Source organism: Nerophis ophidion, linkage group LG03 (genome assembly GCF_033978795.1).
Source record: "Nerophis ophidion isolate RoL-2023_Sa linkage group LG03, RoL_Noph_v1.0, whole genome shotgun sequence".
In the NCBI taxonomy this organism is placed as follows: domain Eukaryota; kingdom Metazoa; phylum Chordata; class Actinopteri; order Syngnathiformes; family Syngnathidae; genus Nerophis; species Nerophis ophidion.
In genome coordinates this window covers 16,353,708-16,367,815 of record NC_084613.1, presented here as the reverse complement: position 1 = coordinate 16,367,815, position 14,108 = coordinate 16,353,708, and the positions used below count along the sequence as shown (strand labels likewise).

General features: G+C 43.0%; 2 protein-coding genes across 3 annotated transcripts in view; both read left to right on the top strand.

Moving 5' to 3' along the window:
* Nucleotides 1-481: 481 nt before the first annotated feature.
* On the top strand, nucleotides 482-6,292 carry LOC133549220 (mucin-2-like). Its single transcript, XM_061894423.1, has 3 exons — nucleotides 482-919; nucleotides 4,798-4,846; nucleotides 5,017-6,292. Exons 2-3 carry the CDS (start codon nucleotides 4,817-4,819, stop codon nucleotides 6,037-6,039), a joined length of 1,053 nt encoding a protein of 350 aa, XP_061750407.1. The 5' UTR covers nucleotides 482-919; nucleotides 4,798-4,816; the 3' UTR covers nucleotides 6,040-6,292.
* A 4,427-nt stretch (nucleotides 6,293-10,719) lies between these two features.
* rfwd3 (ring finger and WD repeat domain 3) overlaps nucleotides 10,720-14,108 on the top strand; it is a 31,218-nt gene continuing 27,829 nt past the window's right edge. The window contains exon 1 of one of the 2 annotated variants that reach the window (XM_061894421.1): nucleotides 10,720-10,897. The gene's annotated coding sequence lies outside the window, so the exon portion shown is untranslated. Of the gene's footprint in view, nucleotides 10,902-14,108 lie in introns of both variants that reach the window. The other variant, XM_061894422.1, reaches the window with a different exon arrangement.

The window sequence follows — 14,108 nt, the reverse complement described above, 5'->3', positions numbered from 1 at the left end:
AACACGCCTTTTACTAGTTACACACCTATGACTACAACACGCCCCTTACTAGTTACACACCAATGACTAAACACGCCCCTTACTAGTTACACACCTATGACTAAAACACGCCCCTTACTAGTTACACACCTATGACTAAAACACGCCCCTTACCAGTTACACACCTATGACAAAAACACAACCTTTAATAGTTACACACCAATGACTAAACACGCCCCTTACTAGTTACACACCTATGACTAAGACACGCCCCTTAGTAGTTACACACCTATGACTAAAACACGCCCCTTACTAGTTACACACCTATGACTAAGACACGCCCCTTACTAGTTACACACCTATGACTAAAACAGGCCCCTTACTAGTTACACACCTATGACTAAACCACGTCCCTTACTAGTTACACACCTATGATGAAAACACGCCCCTTACTAGTTACACACCTGTGACTAAAACACGCTCCTTACTAGTTACACACCTGTGAGGGATCAAAGGATTCTGAAGCATGGATGCTTAATGAAAGACAAGAATCGATACAGTCTTTCTTTAAACTTTGAGGTGCGTCAAGTACTCTTCAACCTTCCGTTTCCAAGTGCAGTCAAACCTAATATAAAGCCGACAAGTGACATCAGGACATCCCAGAAACCGCAGCCAAAACGGAGTAAAACAACTGCATCAACTTCCCCGCATGCCACAGCCGATGCAAACATGTCAGACAACTTTGCCTCCAGCAGGAAATGTTTGGAGGTGCGGCGAATGTGTTCTCTGACATTTGGAGCTGCTCAGCGTCTTCAGGCAGCCGCAAGACGAAAAGCCAAACTTCTGCAAACTTTCAACTTCTGCCATTCAGATTTTCCATTGCTCCCCGTTGAAAATTCCACGGGTGGCGCAGCGGAACCGAGGTGGAACCGCAGGGAAGGTGAGTGAATCGAATCCACTTTGTTTGTATTTGCAGAGTGCTGCACAACTTCATAAACACAAGACGTTGCACATCAAATAAGAGTAAAGCATTTAAAATAAGTTTAATGCGGTGGCCTGGAAACGTTTTTACATTTCATGACAACAGAGACATTTAAAAAAAAAAAAATAGATAAAAGGTTAAAGACACAACTTTTTACTCTAGATTTTTACCAATTTTGTTAAACTCCTATTATGTTCTTAATATTTTATCAGTTTTTTAATATTTTATTTATTGCTATTAATACTATTATCATTCCATCAATGTTAGGTTATTATTAATTTATTGTTGGGTATCATCTATATTTATATATTTTTTACATGTACTACAAAATATGATTCATACCATTTTTAAATGGCGTTAATTTAAGTTATTCTCCAATGTCGCGTTTTTCCTCAGCCCTCTGTGTGTGTGTGTGTGTGTGTGTGTGTGTGTGTGTGTGTGTGTGTGTGTGTGTGTGTGTGTGTGTGTGTGTGTGTGTGTGTGTGTGTGTGTGTGTGTTTTCTACTTCCCTTTTGGTGTAAAGCACTTTGTGTAGCCACTTTCAATTTCAGAAAAAAAAAAAAAAAGTGAAACAACATGCTTCACAGGAATGTTGCAAAACCCAGTGACACCAGCGGCAAACAATATTATTTTTAGTTCCTCGTTCGGCTTCACTTAAATGCTTCAATAAATGCCAAATGATTCCATTAACACATGGGTGTCAAACTCTGGCCCGTGGGCCAAATCTGGCCCGCCGTGTAATTTAATTTGGCCCTTGAGGCAATATCAATTTAGCATTAGAACTGGCCCGCCGGTGTTATACAGCGTTGGTGCCGCTGTAACACCGCATTCACCGCTAATACTCATACTTGACAACCCTCCTAATTTTCCCGGTAGACTCCCGTAGTTCAGCGCCCCTCCTGAAAATCTCCCGGGGCAACCATTCTCCCGAATTTCTACCGATTTCCACCTGGACAACTATATTGGGGGCGTGCCTTTAAGGCACTGCCTTTAGCGTTCTCTACAACCTGTCGTCACGTCCGCTTTTCCTACATACTAACAGCGTGTCACATAGTATTTGTGGCTTTTACACACACACACGTGAATGCAAGGCATACTTGGTCAACAGCCATACAGGTCGCACTGAGGGTGGCTGTATATACAACTTTAGCACTGTTACAAAGATGCACCACACTGTGAACCCACACCAAACAAGAATGACAAACACATTTCGGGTGAACATCCGCACCGTGACACAACAGAACAAATACCCAGAACCCCTTGCAGCACTAACTCTTCCGGGAAACTTCCAGCAAACTGACCAATAATTAACGTTTTATTCATGCATTTTCTCTTGCTACTTCAAAGCTTGAATGTTTGGTTCATTCATTATTGTTATTTTATTTTCAAATTTATTTTTAGCCTGTGGAAAAAATTCGATATTTACCTCAGAAGATTGCAAATAGAAAAAAAGGCATAACATTTTTATTTAAATTTTATTTGATATGCCATTGATATTTTTTTTAATTATTATTATTATTATTTGAAACTGGATTTTGCATGTCACTAAAGTTATATAAGCCTTGCTTGTTCAATATTTATTGCAAAACTTGTTTGGGTCCCTATTAAAAGGTTAATTTGTTCAACTTTGGCCCGCGGCTTTGTTCCGTTTAAAATTTTGGCCCACTCTGTATTTGAGTTTGACACCCCTGCATTAATACAACAAATAAACATACTGCAAGACTGCAAAAACCGACATCAATCTCTAAAGGATATCACCATATGGGCTCAGGAACACTTCAGAAAACCACTGTCACTAAATACAGTTGGTCGCTACGTCTATAAGTGCAAGTTAAATCTCTACTATGCAAAGCGAATGCCATTTATCAACAACATCCAGAAACGCTGCCGGCTTCTCTGGGCCCGAGATCATCTAAGATGGACTGATGCAAAGTGGAAAAGTGTTCTGTGGTCTGACGAGTCTACATTTCAAATAATTTTTGGAAATATTCGACATTGTCTTATCCGGACCAAAGGAGAAGCAAACCATCCAGACTGTTATCGACGCAAAGTTCAACAGCCAGCATCTGTGATGGTATGGTGGTGCATTAGTGCCCAAGGCATGGGTAACTTACACATCTGTAAAGGCACCATTAATGCTGAAAGTACATACAGGTTTTGGACGCCCCTGCTTATTTCAGCAAGGCAATACCAAGCCACATTCAGCACGTGTTACAACAGTCCAGACTTGTCTCGCATCGAAAATGTGTGGCGCATTATGGAGCGTAAAATACGACAGCGGAGACCCCGGACTGTTGAACGACTGAAGCTCTACATAAAACAATAATGGGAAAGAATTCCACTTTCAAAGCTTCAACAATTAGTTTCCTCAGTTCCCAAACGTTTATTGAGTGTTGTTAAAAGAAAAGGAGATGTAACACAGTGGTGAACATGCCCTTTCCCAACTACTTTGGCACATGTCGCAGCCATAAAATTCTAAGTTGATTTTTATTTGCAAAAAAAATTACGTTTCTGAGTTTCAACATCACATATCTTGTCTTTGTAGTGCATTCAACTGAATATGGGTTGAAAAGGATTTGCAAATCATTGTATTCCGTTTATATTTACATCTAACACAATTTCCCAACTCATATGGAAACAGGGTTTTTATGTATAAATATGTACACACAAGTGTATGGTGCATATATATATATATATATATATATATATATATATATATATATATATATATATATATATATATATACACAGTGGGGCAAAAAAGCATTTAGTCTGCTACCGATTGTGCAAGTTCTCCCACTTAAAATGATGACAGAGGTCTGTAATTTTCATCATAGGTACACTTCAACTGTGAGAGACAGAATGTGAAAAAAAAATGCAGAAATTCACATTGTAGGAATTGTAAAGAATTTATTTGTAAATTATGGTGGAAAATAAGTATTTGGTCAACCATTCAAAGCTCTCACTGATGGAAGGAGGTTTTGGCTCAAAATATCACGATACATGGCCCCATTCATTCTTTCCTTAACACGGATCAATCGTCCTGTCCCCTTAGAAGAAAAACAGCCCCAAAGCATGATGTTTCCACCCCCATGCTTCACAGTACGGTGTGGTGTTCTTGGGATGCAACTCAGTATTCTTCTTCCTCCAAACATGACGAGTTAAGTTTGTACCAAAATGGATACATGGATGATACAGCAGAGGATTTGGAGAATGTCATGTGGTCAGATGAAACCAAAATAGAACTTTTTGGTAGAAACTCAACTCGTCGTGTTTGGAGGAAGAAGAATACTGAGTTGCATCCCAAGAACACCACACCTACTGTGAAGCATGGGGGTGGAAACATCATGCTTTGGGGCTGTTTTTCTGCTAAGGGGACGGGACGATTGATCCGTGTTAAGGAAAGAATGAATGGGGCCATGTATCGTGAGATTTTGAGCCAAAACCTCCTTCCATCAGTGAGAGCTTTGAATGGTTGACCAAATACTTATTTTCCACCATAATTTACAAATAAATTCTTTAGAATTCCTACCATGTGAATTCCTGGATTTTTTTTTCCCACATTCTGTCTCTCACAGTTGATGTGTACCTATGATGAAAATTACAGACCTCTGTCATCATTTTAAGTGGGAGAACTTTCACAATCGGTGGCTGACTAAATACTTTTTTGCCCCACTGTATAAATGTACACACAAGTGTATGGTGCATATATACTGTTTGTATAAATACATACACACATGTATATAGTGTATATACCATACGTACTCCTGAGAAACAGCACCTGGAGGTTGGACTTTTGAGAGATAAATGACCTTTATTTTTGTCACTTCTTGCAGACTTTGGGCAACAATAGACATGATGATGGACACATTCGGCGCCATCGGTGTGAGTACTCAACTTGATCGTGCGTGTCCGAACCATTGGACTTTTCCCTGAGTCAACTTAGCGCCGCCTCCAGGACTGGAGTGCACTTCCTGTCTCTTCCACATATGCCACCATCCTTTGCTTGACTGTCAGTCCGATCCATCTAACCTTGTCGTCCTTTTGTGTCCCAGACTGGTTTAGACCTTTTGGATAAGACCATCGGCTTGTGCTTCACCGTCTATGAGACGGTGAAGAAGGCCAAGCACAACAAGCAGCGCTGCCACGAGCTGGTCCATCGGGTGCGTCTCTTGGAGGCAATGGTGTTGAGCCTCAAACGTCGGCCTCAATGCATCAGCGCCAACGTCAGATCCAGTCTGCTGGTGCTCATCGGGAGCCTGACGAAGGCCGAGGAGTTGGTGAGAAAAGTCTCCAACGCCAACCAGGCCGTCGGGTTCTTCAACGCCGGCGACAACGAATCCAAGTTCAAAGAGCTCACCCAAAAACTTGGGGAGGATGTGCAGCTACTGTCCATCGCGCTACAGATCCATGATGGCAACGTCCTGGATAGCGTCTACAGCCAGGTGGCTCCCTCCAGTGAGCCCTGCAAGTCCGACTTGGAACCGAACACGGATGCATGGACTGACCAAAGCCAAAAATTTTCCGTTCCGACTTCACCCGCCACCATGGTGCCCAAATCGCCCGTCACCATGGTGCCCAGGTCACCCCTCACTATGGTCCCCACATCACCCTACACCATGGTGCCCACGTCCACCGTCACTATGGGGCCCAGGTCACCCCTCACCATGGTCCCCACATCACCCTACACCATGGTGCGCACGTCCAGCGTCACTATGGGGCCCAGGTCACCCCTCACCATGGTCCCCACATCACCCTACACCATGGTGCGCACGTCCACCGTCACTATGGGGCCCAGGTCACCCCTCACCATGGTCCCCACGTCGCCCGTCACCATGGTGCCCACGTCGCCCGTCCCCATGGTGCCCAGGTCACCCTTCACCGTGGCACCCATGCCAGGATTCGCCGTGATGAACCGTGCACGGCCGGTGGGCTTCCAACCTCAGACCGTGGTCACCCGTCAGTCTGTCACCTCGTACTCTGTCCCGCTCTCACAACTTCACAACTTTGTGAAGCAGCCGCAAAAAGACAAAGGGAAAAAGAAAAAGTTCAACAAGAGCCATTCGGTTGATTTCTAGAAGTAAACCATGTCGTGTGGACCTGCGCTGTATTGAGTTTTCTTCGTCACTTTCTACACAGGATGTTCTGTACTCGGATTCGACTTCTACTTAGTTTTTACTTCTTCCACCAATGAATGCATAATTGGCCGACTGCACATTTCCTATCTTCACAATAAAAGCCCTGCTTCATGCTGCCTGCGCTAACAAAATAAGAGTCTCGGAAAGCTGGCGTGCACATCACTTGTGCACGCCAGCTTTCTGAGGGATCGCTTGTGCACACCAGTTTTCCGAGACTCTGTATTTAGTTAGCGCAGGCAGCATGAAGCAGGGCTTTTATTGTGAAGATAGGAAATGTGCAGTCGGCCTTTAGAGTTTTGACGGAAGGGACGGCGCGAGAGTCTGTTGAAATAAAAAGTGTTTCTCGCCTTCCTCTCAGTCATATTTTCATAATAATGATCTTGCAGCAGCCAGCGTCATCTCACAAGACCCTCCGGTACCGTGAATGTCATTTAAGTGACGTCTTGGTGAAGATTGATGATCACTAATTTTTAGGTCTATATTTTTTAAAAGCCTGGCTCGAGATCGACTGACACACCCCCCGCGGTCGACTGGTAGCTCGCGCTCGACGTAATGGGCACCCCTGATTTAGAGTGAAAAGCAAATTTTATTTTCACCCGCATAAAAAATAATTCTAACTTGGATTGTTTCCCTGGCTTCGAGACTCTCCCAAAGTACAGCTCAGAGAGCGAAACATTGTGTCGGTGCAAGTACCGCTCTTAGAAAGTCACGTGACCGATCATGAGCTGTTTTGGTCATGTGACCGATACCCGAACTGTGTGGCACCTGCGCGCCAACCTGTGTTTATAAGGAAGCGCATCTGTCAAGGAGATGCTGCTGCCAACAGAATCGCCGCACTTCTGCCGTTGGTCATTCGTCATTTATCGTCGTCGGAGATCATTTCCACCGTGTGGGAATATTTTGATCATTTATCGGAAAAAAAGGTATTTGTGTTAATCTCTTTGTTGTTTCATCCCGTTCTCTCAAAGTTTCTAGCATTGTCCCACCCACACAAACATCCTATTGGTTACATTAAACAGCGGTGACAAAAAAATCTCCTCGGTAGCTCATTTGGTAGAGTAGAGCAGTGGTTTTCGAATGGGGGTACGCGTAGCCCTGGGGGTACTTCAAAGTATGCCAAGGGGTACGTGAGATTTTTTAAACATATTCTAAAAATAGCAACAATTCAAAAAATCCTTTATAAAAATATTAATTGAATAATACCTCAACAAAATATGAATGTAAGTTCATAAACTGTGTAAAGAAATGCAACAATTCAGTGGTGACAGCTAGATATTTTGTGGACATGTTCCATAAATATTGTTTATGTTTGAAATATTCTTTTTTTGTGAAGAAATGTTTAGAATTAAGTTCATGAATCCAGATGGATCTCTATTACAATCCCCAAAGAATACACTTTAAGTTGATGATTACTTCTATGTGTAGAAATCTTTATTTATAATTGAATCACTTGTTTATTTTTCAACAGGTTTTTAGTTATTTTCACATCTTTTTTTCCAAAATAGTTCAAGAAAGACCACTACAAAAGAGCAAAATTTTGCACTGTTATACAATTTGATAAATCAGAAACTGATGACATAGTGCTGTATTTTACTTCTTTATCTCTTCTTTTCAACCAAAAATGCTTTGCTATGATTAGGGGGTACTTGAATTTAAAAAAATTTCACAGGGGGTACATCACTAAAAAAAGGTTGAGAACCACTGGAGTAGAGGACTCTAGTTGTTCATGCTGAGTTCTTTAGGGCGCTTGTTCAAATCCAGCTCGAACCCAATACCTTTTTACCATGAATTGATTAATGTGGACCCCGATTTAAACAAGTTGAAAAACTTATTGGGGTGTTACCATTTAGTGGTGAATTGTACGGGATATTTACTGTAATGTGCAATCTACTAGTATCAATCAACAGTACGTATTCAGAGCGCATGTTAAAAAAAAAAAAAAAAAAAAATTCCAATCCACAAGTATCCTCATTCACAACACGTTCTATTGGATTTCCACGTAATGATGCATGAGCATACCATTTAGTGGTCAATTGTACGGAATATTTACTGAACTGTGCAATCTACTAATAAAAGTTTCAATCAATCAATCAATCAATCATGTTCACATTATTTATTGACTGTATCTAAAAAAGATAAAAATATATCTTTATTTAAATGAAGATATGAAATAATCATAAATGAAATACAATGATTTGGTTTATATTATTATAGATACTAGGTCATAAAATCAGTGTCAGTTGAGTCGGTCCATAGGTTGCCTGTAGGGATTTTTAATGTCCAGCAGATGTCAGTATTTAGTGACTAGAGATGCACGGATAGGCAATTATATCATCCGCATCCACATCACCAAATTCGTCATCCACCCGCCGTGCACCCGAACCAACATTATACCAGGACCGTACCCGCCCGCCAACCACCCGCTATAATACAATAGAGGATGTCCGCCTTTACCACTCACAGAGCTATTTAAACCTGTTTCACAGAGTGATGATGACAATTGGAGCCACTAACATCCTTGAGACTATCCAATGGCAATCATTCTGATTACAAGAATATGGGCGTGCTGTGAAGCCATTGCCTTAGACACCTTCGACAACATGTACCAACCGATTATTGGTCTGGCAACATGTTGTGTGCAGTTTCCGCAATTACACATTTAAGATCGGGTGATACAGAGTACACTGATGGTTGTGATACAAACAACTTTAACACTTACTAATATGCGCGACGCTGTGAAGCCACACCCAACAAGATTGACAAGCACATTTCGGGAGAACATCCTCACAGTAACACAACATAAACGCAACACAACGAATACCCATAATCCTTTGTATCCTTTACACACCCTGAATATATTTTACACCCCCGCGCCCCACACCACACCCATCTTACAGACGCACGGGGTGTATAAAATAGTCAGAAAGTGTCATGAATACAAAGGAGTATGGGTATTTGTTGTGTTGCGTTTATGTTGTGTTACTGTGTTACAAGCATATTGTACATGTTATAGTAGGCGACAAAGCCAATGGTTTCATAGTACGCCCAAAAACTTATTATTTGGGTGACCACCGGCAGTCATTCAGGAGAATTATAGCGTCTCTTATTGTCTTCTTCGCTTTATGACACGGGTCTTAAATGGCCCTTTGAATGGGAAAGGATACCGATCACAGAACCATCCATCCATCCATCCATCCATCATCTTCCGCTTATCCGAGGTCGGGTCGCGGGGGCAGCAGCCTAAGCAGGGAAGCCCAGACTTCCCTATCTCCAGCCACTTCGTCTAGCTCTTCCCGGGGGATCCCGAGGCGTTCCCAGGCCAGCCGGGAGACATAGTCTTTCCAACGGTTCCTGGGTCTTCCCTGTGGCCTCCTACCAGCTGGACGTGCCCTAAACACATCCCTAGGGAGGCGTTCGGATGGCATCCTGACCAGATGCCCGAACCACCCCATCTGGCTCCTCTCGATGTGGAGGAGCAGCGGCTTTACGTTGAGCTCCTCCCGGATGGCAGAGCTTCTCACCCTATCTCTAAGGGAGAGCCCCGCCACCCGGCGGAGGAAACTCATTTCGGCCGCTTGTACCCGTGATCTTATCCTTTCGGTCATGACCCACAGCTCATGACCATAGGTGAGGATGGGAACGTAGATCGACCGGTAAATTGAGAGCTTTGCCTTCCGGCTCAGCTCCTTCTTCACCACAACGGATCGATACAACGTCCGCATTACTGAAGACGCCGCACCGATCCGCCTGTCGATCTCACGATCCACTCTTCCCCCACTCGTGAACAAGACTCCTAGGTACTTGAACTCCTCCACTTGGGGCAGGGTCTCCTCCCCAACCCGGAGATGGCACTCCACCCTTTTCCGGGCGAGAACCATGGACTCGGACTTGGAGGTGCTGATTCTCATTCCAGTCGCTTCACACTCGGCTGCGAACCGATCCAGTGAGAGCTGAAGATCCCGGCCAGATGAAGCCATCAGGACTACATCATCTGCAAAAAGCAGAGACCTAATCCCGTGGCCACCAAACCGGAACCCCTCAACGCCTTGACTGCGCCTAGAAATTCTGTCACAGAACCATGCATATCAAATATTTCCGGATGGTTCAACCGCCACCCGCACGAATCTAATTAAAATCTATTTTTTCGTCATGTCAACCGCCCGACCCGCGGTTAATCCGCGGATGAGACCGCAAACCGCGCATCTCTATTAGTGACACAGTATTGACACAGTATCAATACAGTTTTGCAATGTGTCGAAACGATACATGAAGCCTCATCAACTCATCACTAGTTGCTCGATATCTCGAGATGCATGTTGTAATATGTATATGTGCTTTGCTACGGAGGTTTTTTTCCCACTCCAGAATGGGCCCCCTTAGGAGCCCCAGTCTGGATTGTATTTTTTTACTCCTCCTTCCCCAGCGTTTACCTTTTTCCCATCTTTTACGAGGCGCCTTATGGCGACCCATCAGCGTTCTTGTTCTGTAACCCTGTACAATGTTTGTTTGTCTAATCTTGAACAGGTTTGTGCTGAAAACAAAGTTTTGTTGTACTTGTACAATGACAATAAAGACCTATCCTATCCACTCCGGTACAGTAGGTGGCGGTGTGCATCTTCGCCAACATGGCGGCAGTACAACCATATAAGAAGAAGTGTCGAGTGTGGGAGATTCAAGGTTCGCTCCGCTTAGCCCTGGAAGCTAACAACACAAATGATCCGCAGGATAGATTTCTTCCAGTCATGACTTCCTCGACTGCGCGGCCCCGGTAGATGTTGAAACTTGGACGCCCTGAGCGGTAAGTAAGTACCCGTCAACACGCCAGCAAGCAGCGCGAATGTTGTTGTTAGCAGCTAGCCAGTGGCTAACAGTTACAAGTTAGCTACAAATAACGAGTCGGCAAAAGTATAAACTTGCAATCTGGTCTTGCTCACTTTTGAATATTTTTGACGATTATTGTTGACACATCTAATGGTGGCAACCTGAGAGTTTACTAACCAGCCGAAACAAAACAACATAAGTAAATGAATGGCCCTGTTAAAAAAATAAAATAAAAAAACATTCACCAAAAGACACATGAAAAATTGATGCGAGAGATGTGAAGAAACATTTCAAATGCAAAATATAATTACAAAAAAAAATACCTTATTAGAAGTGTAAACCTCCAATAATAAATGGTAGTTGACAAAAAGGAACTAAAACAAATAGAAAAATATATAATTAAAATCTATTTTTTCGTCATGTCACCCGCCCGACCCGCTGTTTATACGCGGACTCAGCGGATGAGACCGCAAACGGCGCATCTCTATCGTGGGATGTCTTATTCAAACTAATCTACAAAACTACTATCGATTTGCAAAATCGTTTCTTTCAAATTAAAATTATTTATAACTTCTTACCAATGGGGAAAAGGTTATGACTATGTGTAACAGAGGTAATTTATGATCTCAATTGCTTACTGTCTTATTACTCTTCTTATTTTAATGTCATTTTATTTTAATGTCCATCCATCCATCCATTTCCTACCGCTTATTCCCTTTTTGGGGTCGCGGGGGGCGCTGGCGCCAATCTCAGCTATAATCGGGCGGAAGGCGGCGTACACCCTGGACAAGTCACCACCTCATTTTAATGTCATTTTATCTAATTTATTACATTTACACATTATGTAATTTGAGTCTGTATTTTGCAATTTGTATTATTCTAAGTTCAGTACTGTGATTTCCTATGTTTTTTTATGGTCATTGAACGTCACATGTCACAGCAGACGTCGAGGTCTGCTGACTTCCACATGACGAATAAACTATGGCTGAGCCAGAAGAATGACTGGGTGTCGTCTTTTGGGGAAAAACACAACGCAAAGGAGTACTACATCGCTACATATGAATTATGACAGAGTCAGATGATTGTCGATTTTGTTGTCAGGAATCTGAATCCACCCTGCATTTGTTTTGGTATTGTCATATTGTGTCCTCCTTTTTGGGTGGAAGTTGGAAAAATATGTGTAGAGGCAGGGATTTGTCTCTCACTTGTCACCTGGGATAGTGGGTGTGGTTACATGTGTGTGGGCGAAGTGCGTGTGTGCGTGTGTGTGGGAGGAGTGTGAGTGGGACTGAATGATTCCATCCATCCATCCATTTTCTACCGCTTATTCCCTTTCGGGGTCGCGGGGGGCGCTGGCGCCTATCTCAGCTACAATCGGGCGGAAGGCGGGGTACACCCTGGACAAGTCGCCACCTCATCGCAGGGCCAACACAGATAGACAGACAACATTCACACTCACATTCACACACTAGGGCCAATTTAGTGTTGCCAATCTACCTATCCCCAGGTGCATGTCTTTGGAGGTGGGAGGAAGCCGGAGTACCCGGAGGGAACCCACGCATTCACGGGGAGAACATGCAAACTCCACACAGAAAGATCCCGAGCCTGGATTTGAACCCAGGACTGCAGGAACTTCGTATTGTGAGGCAGACGCACTAACCCCTCTGCCACCGTGAAGCCGGACTGAATGATTGCTGAATGAATATCACCTGCACTTTTCTGGGGGAATTGTTTGGCTTGTTTGGAGAGAGTGTGAACCTGGGTGCCGTTACTTCTGTTGACCACAAAAGGAACAGCAAAAGGACTACAAAATGACTGCAAAGGAACCACAAACCATCTGAATGTAATGTACTGTATTTTTACTCAAAGGGACAATAAATCACCCTCAAAACAGCAATAATTACTTCATGATGCATCCTTGGACCAAGCGTGTCAGACAGAGCCCTGCTTTCCACTCTCAGTGACTAATTGGTTTTTGATAGTCACATAACATTGTCAACAGAATAGGCTACAGTTCCGACACCGAATGAAACGAAGGAGCGCAGCGCAACCCATGGTATGTGAAATTCAGTTTATTCATACTATGAAGTAAACTTGCCTGGACACAGTTGATGCTGGTTACTGCTGCATATTGGATAGCTGCCGCTGTCATTTTGATGTCATCATTGCTTGGGATTGAATTAACCTGTGGAAAAGTGGATCGCTTATTTGTGCACATTAAAGGAGTGATGTTGGACGTGGAAGTTCGATGCATTTATTGCTGATGGTCAAGCCTGAAATAAAGTGTGGATTCAGAAGCAACAGTGGATTCGTGGATGGAGTCATATTTGTGCTAAAATAAAGCAGCAAAGTTGGATGTGAATTCATGATGCAAATGTGGATTTTGACATATACTCTCTGAACTTTTTTGGTGCACATTTTGCTGCATGTCAAGATGAGTGGATCAAAAGCTGGTTCACAAGTGAATGGATCAAAAGCTGGTTCAAATGCAAATGAAATGTATTTAAATGAAACTGTTAAGAGAAAAATCATTCTCACTGGAAAGGCCTTGGTGTGCAAAATGGAGATGCTTCAGAAAGAACGCCAAGCAAGAGTGACTAAAATGAAATGTATCATCATTGTTTTAAAGAAGCTCGTGGTGAATGATGAAAATGTTTCACAAGTGAAAACTCAACTGGACATTTTGATGCAATTATATAAGGAAACAACTTCCCTGCATGAGTCATAGTACCGGAGATGGAAAAAGATAAATAAAAAGTGTGGTTTGCAAGCATCAATAAATACAACAAAGGATTTATTGAGGATATGACACAATGGCTCTCTGAAACTAAGAGACCGGTCTCAGTATATACACCAAATGATAATATGGAGGAGAAGGCCACATATGAAGTAGTCCGTGATGACATTCAACCAGAGGACAGCATCTCAAATATTGGAAGCAAAAATCATGGCTCAAAAACTCGGACTTCAAGAACTTCAAACTCCTCTACTTCCTCTTCACGTGTCAAAGCAGAGGCTGAAATGGCTGCTCTTCTCGCTCGTCAAAAATTGCTCAAACAAAAGCAAGAGCTGGATCAGCAAGAGGAGGAAATAAGGAAAAGGAAAGAGAGATTTGAGCTTGAAGTGGAGATACCAGCAGCTCATGCTCGGATGAAGGTCCTAAGAGTCTCAGGAAACAGTGTGAAAGG

Coding starts and splice junctions, on each gene's coding strand:
- LOC133549220 (XM_061894423.1), top strand. CDS start 4,817: ATGATGATGGACACATTCGGCGCCATCGGT. Junction 4,847..5,016: donor ACACATTCGGCGCCATCGGT/GTGAGTACTCAA, acceptor TTTGTGTCCCAG/ACTGGTTTAGACCTTTTGGA.